Below are 24,759 nucleotides of genomic sequence, written 5' to 3' on the forward strand. Positions count from 1 at the left end.
TAGACCGGATGGCATCTCTGAACGCTTATATATTGCGCCCTTTACATAGAATAAGGTCTCAGAGCACAGTTGAAGAAATAAGTCTTGAAGTGGGGATGGAGGGGTCAAGTCACAGAGACTCCTGTAGAACTGGGAGCAAAATGGTGAAGAATTCGCCTATCAATGGTGGAGGAAGATCAGGTCAGTATTGTTTAGCTTCTTGAACCTCCTCATACATTGGACTTGCATTGGAAACATAGGGCAGGGGGGAGGGAGGAACTGAGTGGGAAAGGAAAACATATCAACTCACAGTTCACAACCAGGCCTTGGTCCTCCATATTCACTTGAACTCCAAGGCCAGAGTTGAAGTACCTAAAAGCAGCTGCTGTATGGCTGACGTGTTCAACACGATACATAAACCATTGGAGAATAAGCACATTAACCTCCTATAATGCTTAGCCATTGGTGCACAAAAGCTCAGCTAAACTAAGCCTCCTAGTTGCTATTTAAATTTGAATTAATTAGGAATTAAACATAATCTCCATTAAGGTTTTATTTCAGAGTGTGTTTCTTTCCCCTTCACATGGAGCTGAAGTTCAGAAAACTTTTTATTGATAAAAATGCAAAGGTGTAGTTTGTGGGGGGCGGGAGGGGGAGAGATTTACATTCTTGGAGCTTGTGAGAAAACCACCTTTAAACTTATCCATTTGAACTCTTAAAGATGCTCAGCAACATGTGGGTTTGAAAATAATAATAATAATCCTTGCATTTGATACAGCAACTTATCCATTCTTCGAGACGTCTCAAAGCGCTTCACAGAATAAAGTGTAAAGTGAATTGACTTTATATTTGTGGGCAAAACGCGGCAGCCAATTGCGTACAGCAGCGTCCCACAAACAGCCGTGGATTGAGTGACCAAATTATTAGAATGGTTTCACTTTTTTGCAGCCTCCCCTTCCTTCGTGCTTCAGGCACATACAGCAAGGATAGAGGTGCTCACAGCTACAATCACAAGATCAGTTCGGGTGAAGAAGCCCTTTGACCCATCTGATCTCATCACTCCAGAAACACCCACCCGAATGTCTCTTACCGCTGCGTTTTAAAATGAGTCCAGGGTCCTGCCTTCAGCCACACTTTCAGTCGATAATTACCCTCTAGGTCAAGAAAACATTCCTGGTATCAGTCCTGAAGTTGCCCTTTGCAACTTTATGGCAGTCAACCTCCCATCACCTGAGGACGGTTGAGCATTCCATATGATGGAGCGCCAATTAAATCCAGTGTCCACAAGCAACTAAACACAACAGGAACAAGTTCAGCCACGTAGTACATGTCTGTTTGGAACAACGAACACCCAAGTCACATTTTAGTTGTGTGCAATTAACACCTGCTTGTAAAACTCGGTTGAATTTTCAAGGCAAAAAGGGCATCAAAAAGTTTTGAGGTTGAAATTGATGGTCCTGCTTCATTGTCAATCTGATCCACAAATAAAGCTGGAATTTCAGCCCTCCCTCCCGAGAGCATATTTATTGGCAGAAGTGTTCAGCATCTCGACAGCTGCTGTCACGTTTGTTTTCCCCAATAAAAATCTCCATATTTATTGGAGCAGTGAAAGAAACGTGAATATATTCTGACCAGAAATTGAGCACATAAACAATATCAAAAGCCGGAGGTAACAAATCTTCCCAGTTACCCTCCTGTCAACTACCAAAACTGTAATACTACATCCAATAACACTGGGAAAACCTATTCTAAAGCCATTTTAAAGTCAATATCACATGATGCTAGGGAAGAATAAATTGAGCTGGTTGCCAATCTGACTGTCTACCAGCCAAAGGACAGAATTGTATTCAGTCTAATCTTTGTCACAAACACGAAAATGCTATCTGCAAAACCGTGAAACAAACAAGTTTACAAAACGAGAGTGAAAAAAATAAAATGTTGCCTTTCAGTCCGACTTAACGATGCAACCTTCATTCTTGTCGACACTCGGGCAGCCCCAAAATCTAATATCAAACGAAGGGCCCATTCTGAATGTGTCCCACAACAAATAGGAGATGCAGCTTTAATTGTAATAAGTGGTGCATGAAATGTACATCTCTAGGGTGAATTAGTACTGTCAGTTCACAACAGAATCTCTTCGTATAAAGCTCCATATGAATTGACAGACTGCACCAGTGTGCGTGTGTGGGTATGTGTTATTGTCAGAGAAGCTGACGGCAGATTCATCTTATATTGAATGCGAGTTCCTCACTTATCAAAGAGATTTGCGGGATTGGACAGTGGTGGGCTAACCTTTCAAAACTTCTTGCCAGCAAACTCCCTGCGGTTCCAATACGACTGGATCCATTAGTGGGGATTGTATAATAGATTCACTGCTTTATGATTTAACGTGGTTAAATTAATAGGACTCATAGAACCATAGAATATTACAGCACAGAAGGAGGCCATTCGGCCCATCGTGCCTGTGCCGGCTTTTTGAAAGAGCCACCCAATCAGTCCCACTCCTCTGCTCTTTCCCCATATTCTTGCAAATCTTTCCGTTTCAAGTACCTATCTAATTACTTTTGAAAGTTGTTATTGAATCGGTTTCCACCGCCCTTTCTTATGAAGACTACGCAGAAGGCACATTTTCACTAAGATGCTCTACACTTCTGAAGGTTATTTCAGGGCATGATGGATGCAGATTGCAGTTTCTTACTTCAATAACAGAAACTTTATTTTGTTAAAGTGCTTTTTTCTACAGTGTGAGGGTTACTGACCTGCCCGCTCCCCTGGCTCAGCGGGCGCTGGCCTGCTCCGTGTCCCCTGCCCTGCCCGCTCCACCATTGGCGGTTGGGCTTTCAGCCTTTCTGCCCACTATCTGGAACTCCATCCCAGAGCCCCTACATCCCACCTCCTCTGCCTGTTGCCTCCTTCAAGGCCCGTCTCTAGACCTTCCCGTTTGACTGTACCTTCGGTCACCCTCCCACTTCCATTCCTCTCGACTCCAACCCCCAGCTTGGGTGCAAATGCTTCACTGTCCAACACCTTGGGACGTCCTCCCGATGTGAAAGACTCTGTGCAAATGCAATTTGTTATTGTTGTTTCTTGGAAAATGAGGCTGTATAATAATAATAATAATAATAATAATCCTTGCATTTGATATAGCGCTTTTCACGTCGGGAGGACGTCCCAAAGCGCTTCACAGAACACACTGTAAAGTGAATTGACTGTATATTTGTGGGCGAACGCGGCAGCCAATTGCGCACAGCAATGTCCCACAAACAGTCGTGGATTGAAAATGACCAATTTATTATTGTTTTTTTGGTTTTTTGGAGGGATTATTATTAGGCGTGTGGAGTAAGGAAACTTGCCCAAGGTTTCTCCCTGCCTGGAATTGAACTCAGGTCTCTCGCTTGCAAAGCGAGTGCTCTAACCACTGAGCTACAGGACTCCACAAGGAGTATAAACAGGCTGGTGCTTGTTATAATAATAATTCTTGCATTTGATACAGTGCCTCATCACGTCTTCGAGACGTCTCACAGCGCTTTACAGGATATACTGCAAAGTGAATTGACTGTATACTTTGTGGGCGAAACGCGGCAGCCAATGGCGCACAGCAGCGTCTCACAAACAGCAGTGGATTGAGATCAAGAATTCCCACTTTGGCTGAGATTAAGGGATATGGGGATAAGGCGGGAGGTGGAGTTAGAATAGATCAGCCATGATATTATTGAATGGCGGGGCAGGCTAGAGGGGCCGAATGGCCTACTCCTGCTCCTGATTCGTATGTTCTTATGAGATTGATATACAGGGGAAGACTATCAGGTTTTTTTTGTTTGAAAAAAGGAAATATGTCTAAAAGAGTTAACATGGAATCTTGTGTGTGTGTGTAAATTGCAGTCTGATTGACTGGGAGCTAATGTAGATGGAATCAGTTTTGTGGCCAGCAGGGAACTGCTCTGATCTGTAGCTGTTCCCAAGGTGTTTATAGCTTTGTTAAATTGCTCTGAAAATATCTCCCCTCCTGAGACTGTTTGTTCAGATTGATCTGACCGCTCCCACGTCTGAGCAGGTAAACTAGATTTAAATTGACCTGACCCCAAGACCCTTTGTCTGCTGTGATACATTATAGGTTAATGAGAGCCTTTCTTCCAGTTGACTCAGTACAAAGACTGATTTTACTTATAGTGATGAATAAACAATCTGTTTTGGAATGAGCTGGCTGATATTTTGTGTTTCATGGCACAAGTCTAAGCAAAGAAGCTGGCTCACAATGGAGGGTGTAGACTGGTACCTGTGCACAACACACAATGTTCAATTCAAGCATTCAATTGCCAAATGCATAGTCGAGAACCATACTAACCAGATGCCTGGAATAACATAAATATATATTTATAAATAGAGGCACCGAGCACAAAAGCAAGGAATGTATGCTATAAACTTTTATAAATCACTGCTCAGGCCTCAGCTTTGAGACGTCTCAAAGATGTGAAAAGCGCTACATCAAATGCAAGGATTATTATTATCATTATATAGCTGGAGTATTGTGTCCAATTCTGGGCACCACACTTTACGAATGATGTCAAGGCATTGGAGAGGGTGCAGAGGAGATTTACTGGAATGATAGCAGCGGACACAGATTCAAGATAATTGGGAAAAGAACCAGAGGGGAGAGGAGGAGAATTTTTTTATGTAACAGTTGTTATGGTCTGGAATGCACTGCCTGAAAAGGGTGTTGGAAGCAGATTCAATGATAACTTTCGAAAAGAAATTGAATATTTAGTTGAAAAGAAAAAAATTGCAATGCTATGGGGCAAGAGCGGGGGAGTGGTGGGACTGATGGGATAGCTCTTCCAAAAAGCCGACACAGGCACATTGGGCAGAAATGGCCTCCTTCTGTGCTGTAGGAATTTTTGATTCTATGATTTTAACAATCCTTATTATAATCCATGCCTCTGATAGCAACGTCTTTCACTTTGGGAGGATGTCTCAAAGCGCTTCACGGGGATCTGCATATTTTGTAGACAAATCCCTTTATATTCCTCCAGCTGTAAGTGTAAGGCTTCCTGTGCAGTCCTCCAGTGATTCTGGCCATTTTCTGCTGCTCTGTTGGTGCTCAGTATTGGAGAGGCACCGGGTACCTAGAGTGGAGCAATGTAAGGAGGGGGCAGCGCTGTAACCACACTGCAAACTTTCCAAAGCTCTTGCAAGTGAAGCAGAGCTTTCACACACACACAGCCCAGCTATCCCAACGTCCAAACATGTTTAAACATTACTGTAAGGAGCTTGACATTCCGCTGGCATTTAAGAGCATTATATATCTTGGACGTCACCACACAGTAAACCTAAAGGCTCATATTGCTGTAAAGACAGTGGTTTCACTAGAACCAGTTCAAAGCCAAATCAAATGCAAGGAATATAAATCAGTGTTAAACCCTGAGGTGATCTTGCACAGTTCACCTCTCTCTGTCTCTCTGATCTGGTTCTTCTGAAGCTTCAGTTGTTGTAAATTGGATGTGCAAAATCTAATTAAACAATGTAAAGTGACTTAATGTTTGTAATAGGACTAAATTTAAATAAAGTGACAGGCGCCTCGACGAACACAATGCAAATGAGTTTGTTGCAGCTCCAATAAAGAAATCGCATTCAGCCAATAGATGCCAAGAGGAGAAAGCTGACACTAATCTACAATGCAATGACTCAACATACGAATGGTATAAGTAACTAGGGTCAGAGAAAACTACACCTTTTCAAAGTCCCGATTGCAAATTGAAATTCCCCCCTAGATACTGAGCAAGTACTGATTAGGGAAAATTATCCCTGACCAAAAATTATTGTTGTGGGCCGCCCACTGAATCCTCCTCTGTTAGAATGCAATCTGAAGTATTGCCCTAACATAGTAATTGTAATTGCGAGGAGTGTGTGGGTGTAGATACTATACTATACACCCTCACATTCTTCACCATCAATTTCATCTTTCCATTATTTTTAATGTGGAGAACTACACTCCAGATCATTTTGCAAAACTAACCAAGGCTCTGAAGCAAACAAGTTTAACATGTAAATTACCCAGGATCTGAGCAACACAAGCAGTGGGTTGGTTTCAGGCAAGTTTAGTTACAGGAACAGCTGGTTTTACAGCTTTGTCACCATTACTGAAAACTTCTGTTATGATGTTAATAATCCTTGCACTTGATATAGCACCTTATCACATCTTCAACACGTCTCAAAGCGCTTCACAGGATTATACTGTAAAGTGAGTTGACTGTATATTGCGTGCGGTTCGTGGGACACTGCTGTGTGTAACTGGCTGCTGTGTTTCCCCACAAAATAGACAGTCACTCTACATTAAAGACACAAAAAGAGCAGCAAAAATCTTCCTCTGATAGACAAGTTTCTTGATTATTTTGTCAGGTAGTCTTCTAACTGAACTCTTGTCATTAAACGTCATGTGGCAGGCTTGTTCCCCCAACCTCCCCCACCACACCCACACACGCACAGTGTTCATCAGCTTGCAGTCACACACAGCCCTCAAAAGTTCCAATTTATTCCAATATATTCTGAGCCAACCTTTGACCCATCCTGGGAAAACACAGGTGGTATTTTAACCGTCGCAGAGGAAACAGTTTTTTTAAAAAAACAGTATTCTAAACATTCATCTCAAGGAGATTAAAGGTGTGCCATAGAGTGGTGCAGAGCCTGTTAGGAGCTGGGAAATCTTGATCTGCTACAGACCAGATGGGACATTCACTGCAATGCTTTGGCACTGCAGGGCGCAACAAACTCCAAAGGTGCCAAGTAATTCTTGCTGAGAAACGCTGATCTTTATCTGTCTCTCCCTTCTCCACATATAATCTTCAACGACCAACTAAAAATCCATTTCAACAAGCAGTGAAACACCAGACGAGGCTCGTGAAGCAGAGGCCTCAAAGTGCTTCACAGGATATACTGTAAAGTGAATTAACTGTATATTTTGTGGGCGAAACTCAGCAACCAATTGTACACAGCAGCGTCCCACAACCGTCGTGGACTGAGTGACCAAATTATTATTATTTATTTTGAAGGGATTATTATCCATGGAAAAGCGATCCGCCATTTGTTTAACAACCAGATTCCTACTTACTGCTTGGTAAACAGAGCTGTGTTTGATAAGGAAACTTGCCCTGCGTGGGAATCGAACCCAGATCCTCTCGCTTGCCAGGCAAATGCTCTAACCACAAAGCTACAGTGACTCCACTCATATTCAGAAAGGAGGGAAAAAGAAAGAATATGTTTATAGAACTGTCACAATGCTTTGCAGAGTGGGAGGGAGATAACACTAACATCAGAAAGCTGTCGAGCATTGTGAAGCAGAGGAACTCCATATCCAGTAGAGACAGCTGAAGTGGTGATCCATAATAGAATAAGATGCATATAATTTGCACAGGGAATTAGCTCAATGCGCCTTCTCTTTCCTACATCAAAGTTCTTATATTCCCATTTCTGCTGCCGGGAAATGAACTAGGAAACCGGGAGATACTCTTAACAGACATCTCCTAACGCACAGTGAGGTTCCTTCATCTTTAGCCTCACAGTGGTGAATAATAACTGGACCTCTTCGAAGGTTAATGCATCTTGCTCTCGGGTAGGTGCTTGAAATTGAACATATGCTCTAAGTGAGGTCTGATCAGCAAACCACATCACTGTAGTCATTTAATTCAGATGAGTGCAACATGTTTCAAGGCAATGTTCAGTATCATAAATATACTGTAGCATTACTCTAGTCTAAGCCATTTCACTTTTTCCAGTTGATTTAAACGGTAGTCACTCTGTTCCATTATCCAAGGAGACTTTGCTCTTGACTTTGAGGGTAACTTAGTTCTCCATGAATTTAGCGACATATTGATATTCAAAAAGAAAGCAGCTGAACATGTCTGGCTTAGCATTGGAGTTGGGACGCACCCAAATATGATATAACCCATTTAATTTCCACCTTCTAAATGCTAGACTTTCTGAGCTTCCAGTTCCATAGCTACTGGCATTCGAACATACAAATCAATCACGTGTGTTGTTTATTTTACTGACAGGGGACCTAAACAAAATCCATTAATGATTCACTTCATCCTGTTTCTCTCTCAGTAATACCTGTGGACAGAGTCAACCTAGAATATGTAAGTTCAATGTTCCAACAAGGTGCTTGTTGGGACATTGAACACATATTTGTGGGCAAAATATGGCAGCCAATTGCACACAGCAGTATCTCACAAACAGTCATGGATTGAGTGAACAAATTATTATTTTTTTGAAGGGATTATTACCTCCGAAACGCAATCTGCCAATCGACTAACAATCCTACTTACTGTTAGGTAAACAGAGGCGTGTGGGGTAAGGAAACTTGCCTTACATTTCGCCCTGCCTGGGAATCGAACCCATGTCCTCTCGCTTGCGAGGCGAGTGCTCTAACCACTGAGTTACAGAATGATCGAAAGTGGTTGTGATGGGACCCTATAAATGCTAAAAGAAATTAGTGTCGGTGGAAAATTGAAACAAACGAGGTACTTTTGCAAAGGATGTGGTCAGAATGTGAGCACTGCACTTAATCCTGCATTGGAATAAGAAAGCAGGGGAACTAGACATCATTAGCCACAGTCCCCAGAGAAGCCATCGGACTGTCATGTTTACTGTAAGCAAATGTATCAGATACCTCAACTGTGTGCATCTCCTCCTCTCGCTGCTGGGGCACATTCTTTCGAGCTCTTATTTTGCTATATTTGTGCCTCTGTGCCATTGTGTTCAGTTGTTAACACTCTGGTCGCAGGCTATGGGTTCAAGATCATAGTCCAGGCTGAAACTCCAGTGCAGTAATGACGGACCGTTGCATTGTCAGAGGTGGCATCCTTCAGATGAGACAATAATAATAATTCTTGCATTTCATGCAATGCATTTGAGATGTCTCAAAGCGCTTCATAGAACACACTGTAAAGTGAACTGACTGTATATTTTGTGGATGAAACGCGGCAGCCAACTGCGCACAGCAGCGTCCCACAAACAGTCGTGGATTGAGTGACCACATTTTTTTCAAATATATATGTTTTTTGAAAGGATAATTACCACCTCCCACCCATCCACCGAGTTTATTACTTTCTGGACTGGATCCTAATGACCGTACCAGAAATCATAGGCTGTAACATGTGCCCTATTCATCATGGAAGTGGTCTGTGTTAATATATTTGTATAATAACTATTACTATTATTGTATATTCCAGCTCACACCTGTACTTAGATGGACCTCAGAGAAATACGTGCTTTAATATGCTTGAAAAGGTTTGTATGGTAACATCGCTGTCAGAACAGAATAAAAACTAATCTCTCCCTCTCCCCTCCCCCTCCCACACACCCCCTTTTAATGATGTAAACCCCAAAATTATTTAAGGACCTGAGCAATAATACCCTGCGATGGCACAAGTCACACTTCACTGCCGCTGCTAATTTCAGTGACAGCTGGAAAAATGTGCTCAGTTATGCTTACATTTATTTTCAGTTCTCTTAAATTATTTCATTAGTCATCCCCTACACATGCAATTAAAGTCCTGTCGCTGTGCGGGTTCGTGAATTGATAAAAACACTCTGATGCATGAACCCACTTCAGAACACAAGTCGTACAACCAACATGCTTTCGATCTCATCCCAAGCAACGTACAGGGTCATCCAAAACATTGTGATCCCATTATAATGTCTGATAAGTCTGAAAGAAACAACGATATATATTCATTTTAGACAATAGGGTAGTTATCATGACTTTTTAGTCACCCTGTAGAAAGCAGAGAACAGTCTCTTGTTACTGATCAACAGAAGGATATCCTGTGATGTTGAATTGTCTAAATAAAGACAAATGCGCTGAACGCAATAAATTGTTTCTGCGTCAACAGCGTTATTTAAAGGGCAGCTTGGGTTGCGTCTTCGATCAAGGGCACACGAGACTTCAGTGCTCAGAGAGATACTCGAAAGAAACAGGTTTGAATCAATGCAATAATTTGGATGAAGCAAGGAAAATGAAAGTGGAAATGACATACGTGGCATTTTTACAAAACAAATAGCACACATGCTGCAGATACAATGTGCCATTGATCGGTCCAGTTACTGATTATATGTGCTTATACATTATTAATTTGTGTTTTAAGCAAAACAGCCACATCGGGTGATTCAAAACCTGCTCAGTCAGAGTTTTTTAAACGCTGGTGATTTCTGCTATTCTGTACCAAGTTCTCTGTCAGTACAGAAGTTATGCTCCTCTCCCCAATGCCTCGACTGGAACAAGTTAGATACTGTGCCAGAAAATTATAATAATCCTTAAATTCCATCAACGACAACTTACATTAAGATAGTGCTCCTCACCCAGGGTAGTGTCCCAGAGTGCTTTCACATCAGGAGAATGTCACAAAGCACTTTACAGGACCTACTGTAAAGTTGAGTGACTGTTGTTTGTGGGCAAACCCACAGCAGCATTCCCAAACAGCTATGAAATGAATGACCAATGTTATTTGGGGGATTGTTGGTCAGGACACCAGGAGAAACTCCTTTCCCTTTTCGACTAGTACCACAGGATCTTAAATGACCGTTTTAATAGGCAGACGGAACCTCGGTTTTATCATCTCATCCGAAGGACGGCATCTCCACCAATGTAACATACCCTCAGAACTGCGCTGGGAGTGTTTTCGTCTGGAGTGTACGAGTTCCGAGTGCCAATGTGGAGCTTGAACCCTGCAACCTTCTGACTCAGAGGCGAGAGTGCTACCAACTGAGCTGGGTTGACACAATAACTCTGCGCACTCCTGGGCTATAGAATTCGGCTTTTGGTCACTTCATGGCACAGATACTGTGCTTGGAAACGTTTGACAAAATACTTAGGTCATTCATGGTGGTTCATAGTCATAAATTACAGAGCTTCGCGGCGGGGTGAGGGTGGTGGGTAGAGACTGCACTCAGGTCTATTCAAGAACATCCTTGATCAAGCCTTAATGCATCATCTCTAACTAGGGAACCCTGAGGAACTCACAGACCTCTCTGCTCATTCATTATTGACCAGATTAACAAGATAATTCTGAAGTCGTTGATAAAAATTCACTAACCGCAAGCAACTGTCTAATTAATTTAGAAGTCCGACATTCAAAGTGAGTTTAAACTAAATGGGCTCAATCTAGAAATTGAGGGGAAAAGTCTGCAGTGAATTCAGGTTAAGGAAAGCTGCAAGAGGTGGAGAGAGGAAGCGATCAAAAAAGATTGATTGTAGAAAATGATTGATAAGCAGAATGGGGGATATTTACATTTCCCACGCTCAAGAGTTCATGGAAACTTTTCTTTGAAAGAGTGATACATGAAATACCTTAGCTCACTTCAAAATGTAGGCATCCAAATGAACAGAAATCTAAGGTCTTTTCGACGTTGGTCTTGACTGGATAAGTCCTTTGCATACATAAAACCTTTGATGTATTATGTTTTGTAGTACTGTATATAATAGTCCTTGCATTTGATAAAAGTGCCTTATCACGTCATCGAGTCAACTCAAACAGTTCACGGAATTTATAATAATATACTATATTTACTGTAAAGGAGCGATTATGTAATTTGTAGGTGAACGGGACAGACAATTTTCATGTAACGATGCCTCACAAACAAGTCATGAAGTGAGTGGACCAATTTTATCTGGGGGCTTGTTGGCCAGGACAGTGAGAGAGAGAGAAACTCCTTTCTCTTTTTCTAGTAGTGCCACGGGACCTCGGTTTAAATTTTCATTTGAAGGACGGCACCTCCGATAATGCAGTGCAGCGCAGTGCAGAGCAAACCCCGGACTAGACTGTGATTGAAATTACTCGCAATCTTAATAGAGAGACCTCAGACAGATATAACAACAACATGCAGTTATATAGTGCCCTCCACGCAGGGAAGCGTCTCAGAGCGTCTCAGATACTGCAAAATAGTTTGTTAAAATTGTATTTTGCAAAACACAATCCTGGCACTGATTCTGATCCATGCACACACTGCAATGACAGCACTGTACTGTACACTAAATCCCTTCCCTTCTCTTCCCACTGAGCCGGACACTGAGGAAAGCTAATCTTTTGCACTTTCAGGTCTTTCTGCTGGAGAACATTTTTTTTGTCATAAGCCTTTCTTCAGCTGTAAAACCTCTGAACAAAAACACACACAAAAACACAAGCATTTTAGCTTCATTTACTGCACAAAGTTATAAGCTACTTTACCAGCCCCACAAACCCCCACATTCCTAATGTTACATCCTTCCCACAAAACAGTGAATGAAGCACCTCGTCCGAGGTCCCAGGATTTGTGCAGGGTGAGAAAAAAGATTGTGATTGCTTATCACAATCCGAACCTCAGTCCACAAATCCAGCTTTTTTTGCACTTGCCAGCACACAATTTTTATCTAAAATAAAACAAAAATATCACAATTTCTTTAAGACTTATTAGACGTTGTAATGGTATCACGACTCTTTGGTCACCCTGTACAGTTGTGTTCCTAAATCAAGGGTAATTTTTCCCTGTGAATAGAATAGCTTTGCCATTGTTGCTTTAACCCTCCAACCATTCTTTGACCTGATCCCACCCCATCCCCATTGCTATGTGGCGGAGCCTGAGACGCATCTCGTACCTATATTTCATCCCCGTCTGTTTGGCCGTCGACTCCTTCAAAGAGATGTGATGTTGAGGCATGAAGTGGCCCAGGCTCCGAGCAATGATTGCCACCGTGCGGAATTTCGCCCGAGCCCCATTCCCCAAGTTGGGGCTGCTGGAATTCTGCTTGCTGAGGTGCCGGTCATCACCATTCCGTGGCTTCAAGTTATGTTCGGTGCAAGCTATTGAGACTTGCATTTTTTTTGTTTGCTTGTCACAAGCCGCACCTCGGTCCACAAATCCAGCTTTTTTTGCACTGCTAACACACAATCAGGACAGCCAGGGAAACGCTGCCTTAATCCACACAGACAGCAAAGCATCACATCCTATAGGTCCTTGAGGTGCTATTGTATTCAGTAACAGATAAGTGCCACTGAATCAAGCAGTGACTGATGCAGTATATAATCAATAGCACCGTGTCCATGGGACAATGTCGAAACGCCTAGCGTGACATTAAACTTCCCCCCCACCCCCCCCCACCCCCACCACCACCACCACTTGCAGCTTTCTCTGTTGCTCCAAATCTGCAGTGAATTTTGACGAACTCTTTGAGGAAAGCGAGGCTGAGCGAGCGCTTTGATGTGCTGCAGTCTGGATTCTCCCAGGTTGTTAGAAGCACAGCTCCGGCTGCATCTTTTGTTACCGGTAGATCTGCATGATGTGATCGAGCTCCTCCTACATCCTCTCTCCCCCCCACCCACCCCCAACCCTCCCGCCCCCCACCGTTACTACTGAAGTGGTTTCATATTTTGAACGGTTTGTGAAAAACAGTGGGTTTTGCAGACACACACACAGACAGACAGACAGAATCCTGGTCAGGGCTCAGCTGACACACCTTTTTGGAAACCCTTAGAAATGAACCACATGGAGGGAGATGCAATGAGCTGAATTCTTTGCCTCCCCCCCCCACCCCACTTACCCTCTCCACCAACCCCCTCAAACACGCACATAAGCGCACCCCTGGCACAAGCGTACTGTCAAAAGAACGGAGTTCCCAAATAGAAGACAGTGGTTTGAACACTATGTCTCACAGAGGACAGATGAAGATTTACTGAGACCCATTCAACTGCCTCCCATCGCTTTAAACCTCAGGCATTGAGAAAGTATCAAAAGGTTTTAAAAGCTTAACATAGTCAGAATGTCTTGGCAGGAGTGCATCTTCACGGGGGGGGTAAATAAGCACAGATAGCTCTGGGCTCAGTGTCAGTGTGTGCTGACATTAGCAGCTTTCGTGCACCAGAGATTTCCTATCAATTTTTAATCTTCGTTTGAAGTTTGCTGGGAAAATATTTGTACATAATAATAATAATAATCACCATCCTTGCTTTTGATAATAGAGCTCCTGATCACATCTTTGAGACGTCTCAAAGCGCTTCATGGAATATACAGTAATGTGGAGTGACTGTGAAACCACCCAAACACATGAACACAGGAGATGTTTATAACTGGAATGCCATGCGTTTGTCTGAAACACATTTAGTGCTTTTGTAATGCTGAGAGGAACAAAAACAAACCACGATTAACAGCTGTTTATTTTTAGAAATCACAGCGCAGTGCCCCAGTAATCCAAACTTCTACTATAAAACAACATGAACCCTCTTAACATCTGCCGAGAGCACTGATAATCCGATAATTACGAGGCAAAGAGACGAATAAATGAAAGAGCCCATCTCAAGGTTTAACTCTTAAGAGCCTTGGAATCTAACAAAACATATGACAGAAATAGCCATTCAACCTTCTCCTTCCACAGGCATCACTGATCATCACTCCCTCAGACCATCTCTCGGGGAAAGCTTTGTACAGTTCCAGGGGGTTGTTGACAGCAGGTGGTTGCTGAATAGTGGGGATCACAGGTTTGACTGTGTGGACAACGTCCCACCCAATCCTTCACAGCATTTTCCTCAGTAAGAGCATTAGGTTTCCTGGCCAATAATTCTCAGGTTGTGAAAAATCCATTTAACGCATTTCAGGTTGCCTGATGTTCTATAAACCTTTTTCCTGATCTTACTGATCTTAATATATCTTCTGCTGTTAACAACTTAAACAAGGTTATTGGAAGCCTGCTTTGGGCTGTGTGCAATGTGTTTTTCTATTGCTTTCCAACCTCCTGTAATACAGTTTATTTCAGAACCCGGTCAATCTGTGATTGTTTGTGGGACGCTGCTGTGCGCAATTGGCTGCCGCTTTTTGCCCACACAATTTACAGTTTATTCACTTTACAGCATATTCTCTGAAGCGCTTTGAGATGCCCCAAAGAGAAAAGGTGCTATATCAAATGCAAGGATTATTACAATAATGACGACCACTAATTCAATCGTCAAACTGATATCATCAGCAGCAAAACATCCTCACACTGCATACAGCAAACCTCCCTTTACCGTAGTATTGAGCGGAAGGGTTATTCTACAGAGATACAAATACAGTCCTTGAGCGTTTACTTTACCCTTCCAATGCACTCAAGTGATCTCTAGCGTGCTTAAGCAGTATTTCATGCAGATACAGCTGGAGGACATTAAGGCTAACACAGTAATCCCTGTACAGTACATTAATTGCTTCTCAGAATGTCACTCACTCACTCTGCCAAAACATCATCTTTTAAAAAATATTTTTATTATTTCTTAGGTCAGTGCAATTTATACCTGGTTATTTATACCTCAAGATTTATGTGGCATCTCTCTTTCTCCTCTCTGCTCCCCCACCTCCTTTCCCCATGGCCTTACCATCTCAATGTAACCAAGTCAAATTACTGTAACTCAGCCCTGACTTGTCCATCGACCGAGCCAGGAGTGTAGCACTGGCCGGTCAGAGAGCTGCGATCTGCACAGACATTGCAGCTTCTTTGCCCAACAGAGGATTTTTCCGTTTGTGAAATATTACTAAATATTAACACTATTTGCAGCGAGAATTCGCTGATTTTGACCGTCGGGCTGCTTACAACCAATCTTGACTATCTCGTTTGCACCCTGGGGTGGCCGGACTGAGTCGATGTAAATCAGAGTCCAGCTCGATACTAAGGGAAACGCAGCCTCAGTTAAGAAAAAGCAACAATTGGAATGTTGAGCTGGAAATAAATAAACACTCAAGCGATATAGAATGGCTGTTTGTTGGGCATCTCTGTGTTGTGCGCAAATTTGCTGCTGGTTCATTCATGGAGCTCAGTAGTTAGAGCACTCACCTCGCAAGCGAGAGCACCTGGGTTCGATTCCCGGGCAGGGCGAAATGTTGGGCAAGTTTCCTTACTCCACACGCCTCTGTTCTGTTCACCTGGTAGTAAGTAGTGTAACCCAGTTGTTAGTTGATTGGCAGATCGCTTTTCCAGGGATAATAATCCCATCCCCAAAAAAATTGGGGTCATTCAATCCACCACTGTTTGTGGGACGCTGCTGTGCGCAATTGGCTGCCTCGTTTCGCCCACAAAATATACAGTCAATTCACTTTACTGTATATTCTGTGAAGCGTTTTGAGACGTCTCGAAGAAGTGATAAGGCGCTCTATCAAATACAAGGATTATTACTATTATTCAGCTACAAAATACACAACCACTCACTCTGTAGTCAAAGGGCAGTGCTTTGAAACGTCCTCCTGATTTGAGGGGATGCCATGTCAAATGCAAGGATTATTATTACTATATTCATACAATTTTGAATGCTGACGTATCAGCATGGTCCAACTGATGCCGCAAAGTTAAGGTGACCGCAAGTTTCCTGTAAAATCTTGTTAGCTTTGGAGCGAAAGGCTGAACAGGTCACTGAATCACCACAGGAGGTTGGCCTCAAAGTGCTTTCATTAAACCCAAGATTATTGCCTAAAGAGGTTAAAGGGTTTGATCAAGAACACTCCTGAAGCATGATTCGCCAGGGCAATCAAACTGCTACACTTTCTGAGACGTTAACACGACATGATGGGCACTATACAAATGCAAGTTGTTGTCGTAGGCATCTAATTAAATTCAGAAGATTTTTTTTTGGAAGCACCGAAGATTTCTTTCTGATCATTTTAATTTGTGCTAATTTTTAATCTTGGCAGTAAGATGTATAAATTACAGATGATAGCTTCCTAGGCACAGTATTACTATCCTTATTAATACCTTTTTGCCCTAGGGTCAAAAAAGAATTGTTCAGCCACTGTATAAAAATATACAATTAATGGCACTAATTTTCGTGGGTCATGAGCACACTGAAAAATAAAAATGTAAGCTGCCTGCAGGACTTAGAGCTCACTAAGTTCAGCCTTGTCACAGTACATAAGAGGAAGCACATCAGATACACGAACAGCTAAGATCTTCACAGCTTTAAACATAAAACTTGGAAAATGTTTGAACGCCTATTGATATATTCTAAGCAGGTAAAAGGTGGCTAACAATTACATGTTTTGGATCTTTGTTGGCCTCAGTGAAGTGTTTTCCAATTTTCTCCAAATTGCGAAATTTTAAGTAAAAGAGATTTATTTATTAAAAATCGTTCCGATCTACAAAACCGGCTGACGTCCCGGGTCGTAAGATCAACAGGGGCCTCACTTCTTGTGCCGGAAGTGACACGAGTTGTGTACCTGTTACGTTAGGCATGAAATGATGTCATGGCAACCTTCCAGAAGATTGCAAAAAAATCCAAGAAAAAATGCCAAATCCCCAAATGATATTTTAAACAAGACCTCTCACTATCCTGAATAGATTAGTTGGTTGAGCAGCAGATGTAGGAGAGAAGGTTCGGAGTTTGAATCCCAATGGGCTCAGTCAGTATTTCGAGATTGATAAAAGTGAAGCACTATATCTTTCTGGGAATGGAGGAAAGAGAACATGAGGATCTCCCTGGGGCTGAATTGACGGGTGATAGAGCCAGGCAGGTCCCCAATCAATCCAAGCCACTGTTGATGGTTGACCAACCTGGCTGGGTGCTCAGTTCTACTTGGGAGTTTTACACACATCTTCAAACAAGGATGCCAAAGCCTTGGGTCGCTCTGGCGGTCCTCCCTGGTCCTACCTGGACAGATACTGTGCTGGCTGCATTAATTAACCATGAACTCGATACAAAACAGATTAATAGTTCTTGGGAAAGAAATAAAATGGTTGTTTGCCAGCCAACATACAGCAGAAGACATGCACAGCATCCAATTGTCATGCCTGTGCCCACCCACCCCAGGTTTCAGAGGTCGCTGAGTTGAACAGTCTGGATCTAGATATTTGTGAATATCTGTTAGATCATTACAAACATAGAAACAGGAGTAGGCCATTCAGCCCCTTGAGCCTGTTCCGCCATTCTATAAGACCAAGGCTGATCTGTACTTCAAGGCAATTACCCACCTTTGGCCCGTGTCCCTTGATACCCTGACCTAACAAATATCTATCCATTACACATCATATACATAAGACAAGGAACTTTCTACTTGTGGCATTATCCCCAATATGTAATATATATAAATATATATAGGCAGGACCTGTCACACCAGTGCTTAATATGGACGAGTACAATGCAAAGCCCCTTTGTGGCCATTACAACCTGCTGACTATTGCTCACTGCTTGGACCACTGACTATTGCTCCCTTCGTCTCGCTCCCTCCCTTCCCATTTTCAGGTCTCGGCTGAAGACCTTTCTTTTCACAGCGCCTTTGGTCACCTTCCCTCCCCCCTCCCCCCCATCCGCCCGGTTCGGCCCCGGGATTCGTTACTGTGAAGCACTTTGAGACGTCGTCCGGCGTGGAGGGCGCTATATAAATCCAAGCTGTTGTTGTTGTGGACTCTACAGTCATTGGGGACAGCAAAGTGACTATTACCTACTGACTTTTCCCAGCAACTCCAGAAAACAAGGGAACAAATTGGTGGAAAATGAAAGAAATCTAGGATTACACAGTCTATTTGAAGAAATCAAAAGGGAGTAATGAAACCGTTAGTTCTCTCTCTCTCTCTCACCCTCTTTTGTACTTGGATAATAAAACAAATTCTAGAGCAACTAGTTGGCATCAGCTAGCTCCCATTATTTTCTTATCATGCCAGACATTCGTTGTAAGTAATCAACCTACTTCAATGGGGGTCTGTCAAAAGGTATTCTATATTGATTTTCCCCCCCTGCTATGCACATTGTAACACTGTGGAGACACCACGGTTAAACACGCCACAATTATTAGCATTCTGGCGGCTGGTAAAAGTGATAGTGACAGAAACCGGAATACCTTAAATTATTCCTAGACATTTTTGTCACTGATTCTCCTCTGAACCTTCTCCTAGAGGAAAAGCATTCCGTTATAGACAAAGGTAGATTCACGACAGATTTAGAATTAACTCAAAAATAGAAGCTGGGAGGAGAGGGAATAGGGAAAACGGCAGAAACTCGCGTTTCCTTTTCCCTCTTTAAAATGATGGTCATCCTATGTTCCGTATCTGTAGCATAGAATATCTATAACATAGTGTATTAATACTTATGTTTGATATTAGCACTTTTCATGTCAGGTGAACATCTCAAAGTGCTTTACAGGTCATACTGTAAAGTGTAGTGACTGTGTATTTTATTGGTGAACGCACCAGACAATTTGCACTAGCAGCCATGAAGTCAATATCTGATTTTATTTGTGGGTGGGTGGGGTGGGGGGGGGGGAGCAACACATATTTCCAATGGATTTTCAAGGAAAGGGATAGTGCAAGGAAAATCTCCTCATTGTATAATCCAACAACAACAACCTGCATTTACACAGCACCCTTCAAGCAGGATAGCTTTGTGGAGCGCTTGACAGCGGCGGAGTCTGACCTCCAAGCCAGGGGGAAAGAGTGAAAATGTTCCTGGTGCCCAGGGAGCAGGTGCTATTACTGCACGCCGCTGTGAAACACATCCAACATTTCAATTACAAGCGGTTCAATTTGCATGCATTTCCCCAGCATATCTTTCACTCTCTCTCTCTCTCTTGCGCAGAATGTAGCTTTGCACCATATGCTTCAAAACCGCAGATTAATCAAAGGCACTTAAGCACAGAGATTATTTCAATTCCAATTTATTCTTCTTGATACAATTTGCTTTGTTGTTGACTGGACCAGTGAATGAATCATTACCTCTTCATCGATTATGCTATTAAAATTCCTCAAATAGTGTTTATGCAATGTATAATTTAGGTAATGATGTGTATATCTAAGTAACGAAGGAATGCACTTTACTTTTTTCTTAGTATTAGATTGAATTCCTGTTTCTTCACTGAAATTGGAATAACCTGATTGTATAATAACTGATGTCATTTCAAAACAACACAACACTGTCTAGAGTGAAGCGGTTTACATACTGGTGCTGATCAAAAAATGTCATAATGCAGGCTATTTTAAAATGCCAAGGAGGCAACTGCGATGAATTTTAATTTGTGTTTATACTGTTGTGGGTGTAGCAGCTTTATACTTCGACATTTGCTGTCAATCAGGGCTGAAAAAACGCCAAACACCTGACTTTGATGCTCTGTACGTGTCCCAAGTGCCTTTAATCAATGTTGGTGAAATGTATAATAAATAACAATAATCCTTGCATTTGATACAGCGCCTTGTCACATCTTCGAGACATCTCATAGCGCTTCACAGGATACACTGTAAATTGATAATGAGCCGTCATGTGCCATTTGTCAGGAAGGCCGGGCCATTTTTAAAGTGACCGGATGCTGTAATGGGAGAACAGAAAGGGTGGATGTTATGGAAGAATGAGATCAGTTGGGCTAATGGGCCTTTTTCATCCAAACCCAATCTTGTGACCTTGAGTTACGCTCAGATACTTAGTTGGTTAATGCACTGGCCTGAAAGCATTTGGTTTAAAAAGACATGCACTTTAATTTGCTCCGCAGGGCAACTTGTTTCTATAATGAAAGAGAATTTGGTTAAACTGGAAGCAATGACCAAGATTCAGTTGCTTGTTTTTAAATCTTCGTGCTTTAATCTGCCTCCATAACGATGCAAAGTAAAGCAGTTTGGTTGTGATTGATGTGAAACGTAGAGTTTGGAATATTTGCTGCTTTTTTAGTCTCTGTTCAGATAATCTTCCGCAAAGGACAATGTCATGTATTGTTGGCTGTCTTATCACTAGAGAACAGGGCTACAGATATACCAGCAGAGTGGAGGGGATTTGCTCTCAGAGTGATATTAATGCCACGTGAATTGCACACGCACATATTAATTCAATTTTTCTTTCTAGAATTTTTCTCTTGTTGCTGCATGCAGATTCACTCTACAGTATAGTCTGTGAAGCGTTTTAGGATGTTCCAGTTAAACAGCACGTTAGTAAAGAGGGTTCCAGTCACAGAAGAGGATTCTCGTTAATTTTACAGTGAGAGGCAAGGATGTGTTGGAGCCTCTGTAGAAGAACATATAGGAGTTATTATTTATTAACAGACCACACTCTTCAAAAGGGTTTGTGGCAGTCGCTCTGTGAGGATAATACAGATATTATATTTATCATGGTTTCATTTTGAATGAAGGAAATGTTTAAGGAAAGCTAGTCACTGCATGCCAGGCTCCACGTACAGTCATGCCGCTCAAATATTTCTTTACCAAACCCAAAGTGTTACAAAAAGAGAGAAACATAAATAATCCTCAAGTTTAATACAGCACTTGATCGAATCGTAGAGACACTGCAAAGCACTTCACAGGATTACTGTAAAGAGCAGTGACCATATGCTGTGGAATTTGACTCCTCAGTCTCTGCTACTCATTATGTTAATGTAATGGAAGCATTGGGTTGTGTGAAGTGATTATTAGAGAGGCTTCTGTAATCAGCCTGTAAAACAGCACGATTATTAGTCACAGTTATTCAGACAAAGAGATCTGCCAAAGAGTACCACTCATTAGGTTAACCCAGGTCTGTAGGACTCCAGTGCGGGGGAGAGAAGGGGGGGCAAGAGAAGAAGTAAAGCCTTACGTTAGAGCTGCACTAGACATTTGTTGAGATACAGAGAGATGTGCAATTAATCACAGAGAAAGTCGTAGCAACTTTAGCAGACACTATGCGAAAGCGTAGAGAAATGTGCAGAAAGATAAGGCACTCTACCAAATGCAAGGATTATTATTATTAAAGATAGAGAAAAAACCTAAGGCGATGTGGAATAATGCTTGTTAAATGCCTCACATTTCTTCATCAAAATGAAATGATTCATGTTTATTATTGTGGTAAACAATTTTCCTTTCTGTATGAGCATTCAGTCCGGCTCTGGCAATTGCAATGAAGCAAAAAACATTTTCTACAAAACACAAGCAGTGTGCATTCACCATTGCCACAGGATTAGACTGACAGGACAGTGAATGGTTCGGGTAAATAGTATTCTTAGCAGATAGCTCCTTCTGCTGGATTCCCTCAGAATTGCTCATGTTTCTCCTGGATTCTTCATAATGTAAAATGTAGCCCTACGTCCTATGCAGCTACTTACTAAGGAGCTGAAATTCTACCCAGTCTCAGCCACAAGACCATTCGGACTTAAATCTGAAGACTTCACGGAGCTGAGGGAAGTACTTAAATTCAGTTTTCGTTGTGCAAACTGGTTTTCATAAAAGGAACCAGCTGCCAAATCAAAACATTTCCAACATTTTCTGCGCGTCCTTCAATTGTAAAACAAAATAGTCTTACAGGTCCATATAAGCTGCAGATTTGGGCCCCGGGAGTATTCTGAAATAATTCCTTAATACACAGGTGTCGACATTAACCTGTCTTGCGCCAGGTAGCTGATTGAGTGGAGTGGTGCAAGTCCCAACAAGTTAATGTTTTTACAGTGTGCTATATGATACAATTTAATACGACATCTAGTCAATGAGAATTGAACTTGCTTACAATTCCTAACCCCCACCCCCCTTCATGACTTTAGCATCTTCATGGTGAAATAAAACACAATAGCTTTACAAATGGCAGCACATTTCTATGGATCAGGTGAACTGCAGGTCTACAACTCGGCACTCTCTCGTATAAGGGGAGGAATAAATCAATTTAGAGACACCTTATTATTTCATGCTTCATATAGAGGCAAGGCAACATTTTTATTGGCCTTAATTGAAATCATCTAGCCTTTAATCACAGGTTTAATAGATTTTCTGCTTGGTTGGTAATGCAAGATTCTAGGCAGAACATTGTGCCTTTACAGTGACTTTGATACCAAATGAAAATCTTATTCTCCACAGTGACTTTCTTCTCCATACTCTCGATTCATTAAAACCATATAGAACAATGCCGCCAGAGTTAATCCATTCCATCAATTGCTGTACTTTCGCCAAAATAATGATTGGGAAAAATCACATCAGATGGAATGTTCCTTCTTTCTGTCATATACGAAGGCAACGAATGCTTTAGAAACATAGAAACAGGAGGAGGCATTCAGCCCCTCGAGCCATTCTTTTAGATCATGACTGATCTGTACCTCAACTCAGCTTGGATTTGGATACTCTTAAGCGCGGTGATGGGTTTCCACACGAGCCAGACACTTGGCTGCCCATAAAAAAATTTTTTTTAAAAAAAATCGCTCTCAACAACAAGTTAAATAAAAATAACATACTTGCTAACAATCAATTCCTTGAGATGAGTGACCTGTGGTTTACCAAATCCTCTATCGGCTGACGTGCCATTTCAGGCAGTGAAATCTCACCTACTCTATATGTAAACACGGAGTTATGTGTGTGCGAGAAAGAGAGAGATAGAGAGAGAGCTGACTCCTGCCAAAGTGATCGGATCAGCAACAGAGATTCCACCAGAGGATTTGGTTGATTCCAAAGGAAAAACAAAACTCATACATTGTCTCACTTTATTGATATGGGTTTCTTTGGCAAGTAGCTATCTAATTCTCTCTTGCATTTTATGACACCATTTCCCAGCGCTGCACTTTTGGATAAATCCATTGTACTTGTATTCCATTCCATAAGTCATGTAGTTAAATCTAATTATCTACATGTTCACCTTTTCTCTCTCGCTCTGAGGTCGATCTCCTCTCGACAAGTTGATGATTGCAGTACGTATTCTCACAAAGGCAAATTAAATATTTCACAAGAAAAAAGCCAACTTACAATGGAAATAATAATCCTTGCATTTGTTATAGCGCCTTATCACGTCTTCGAGACGTCTCAAAGCACTTCACAGAATGTACTGCAAAGTGTAGTGACTGTATATTTTGTGGGCGAAACGCGGCAGTCAATTGCGCTCAGCAGTGTCCCACAAACAGTCATGGATTGAGTGAATAGATTATTATTATTTTAATTTTCTCTTTTATTTTCTGCTGTAAGGATGTTTTGTAAATAAAATATGAAGTGAAGTGGATTTCACAATGAGCTCAGGAGGACTGGGTCATAGAGTAATGGAGTCTATTCTGTATTGAGATGCATACAGTACTTTTCTCCAGATATTACATTGCGCTGTTTGCAGCTGGTCTCAGGTTATCTCTAGCGACTCACTATTCCTACACACTAGTGCCGTAAAATGGTATCATATAATGAGATTACCCCTCATGGCTATTACTGTCAGAGTTTTAATGTTACATGTCATCATGTTAAAGAGCACTCACGCTGCGCTCTCTCTCTCTCTCTTTAACTCTCTCTAACCAACACTCTACACAGTCCTTTGTTGGATGAGCACTTAAAGCATCCCTGCGTGACCTTAGGGCGAAACCTTAGACAAATTTCCTTACTCCACACGCCTCTGTCTACCTAGCAGTAAGTGATAATTTTAATAATAGACATGTATATGTATCTATATTTAGCGACAATAATCACTAAAAAAAAATTACTCAATCCACGACTGTTTGTGGGACACTGCTGTGCACATTGGCTGCTGCGTTTCGTCCACAAGATACACAGTCAATCGATTTTACAAAATATTCCGTGAAGTGCTTTGAGACATCTCAATGATGTAATGTCACTATATCAAATGCAAGAATTATTGTTATCATCATTTTGTGCAACTGATCTCCAACTTTAAAAATGCAACAAGGGAAAGTTCAAGTTGAAATCGATGCATCTGTAATGTGCCAGATTAGTGTTGAACAGGGATAACCTGCTGTGATGTCCCACAGTGGGTTACAAACTCCCCCTTGATCACTGATCGCCGAGTTGGGGTGGAGGGAATAAATAATTAAATTTCAGCCACATGAGTTATTTAAAAAAAACAAAGACGTCTTGGCAGCAGGAGTGTTAAAATACCGTTT

At 41.8% G+C, this 24,759-nt stretch overlaps 1 protein-coding gene across 4 annotated transcripts in view; it reads right to left on the reverse strand.

Annotated features, from left to right (window-relative positions):
* Window positions 1-24,759, reverse strand: part of kcnab1a (potassium voltage-gated channel subfamily A regulatory beta subunit 1a) — a 74,682-nt gene that overhangs the window by 34,258 nt on the left and 15,665 nt on the right. For 3 of the 4 annotated variants that reach the window (XM_042339376.1, XM_007888836.2, XM_007888827.2), the window contains exon 1: window positions 12,608-13,102. The exons of the other annotated variant lie outside the window; for it this stretch is intronic. In XM_042339376.1, coding sequence (XP_042195310.1) covers window positions 12,608-12,828 — 221 coding nt within the window. In that variant the 5' untranslated portion in view covers window positions 12,829-13,102. Of the gene's footprint in view, window positions 1-12,607; window positions 13,103-24,759 lie in introns of those variants that run through there. 4 annotated transcript variants of the gene reach the window in all.

Source organism: Callorhinchus milii, unplaced genomic scaffold (assembly GCF_018977255.1).
Source record: "Callorhinchus milii isolate IMCB2004 unplaced genomic scaffold, IMCB_Cmil_1.0 Scaffold11, whole genome shotgun sequence".
NCBI lineage: Eukaryota > Metazoa > Chordata > Chondrichthyes > Chimaeriformes > Callorhinchidae > Callorhinchus > Callorhinchus milii.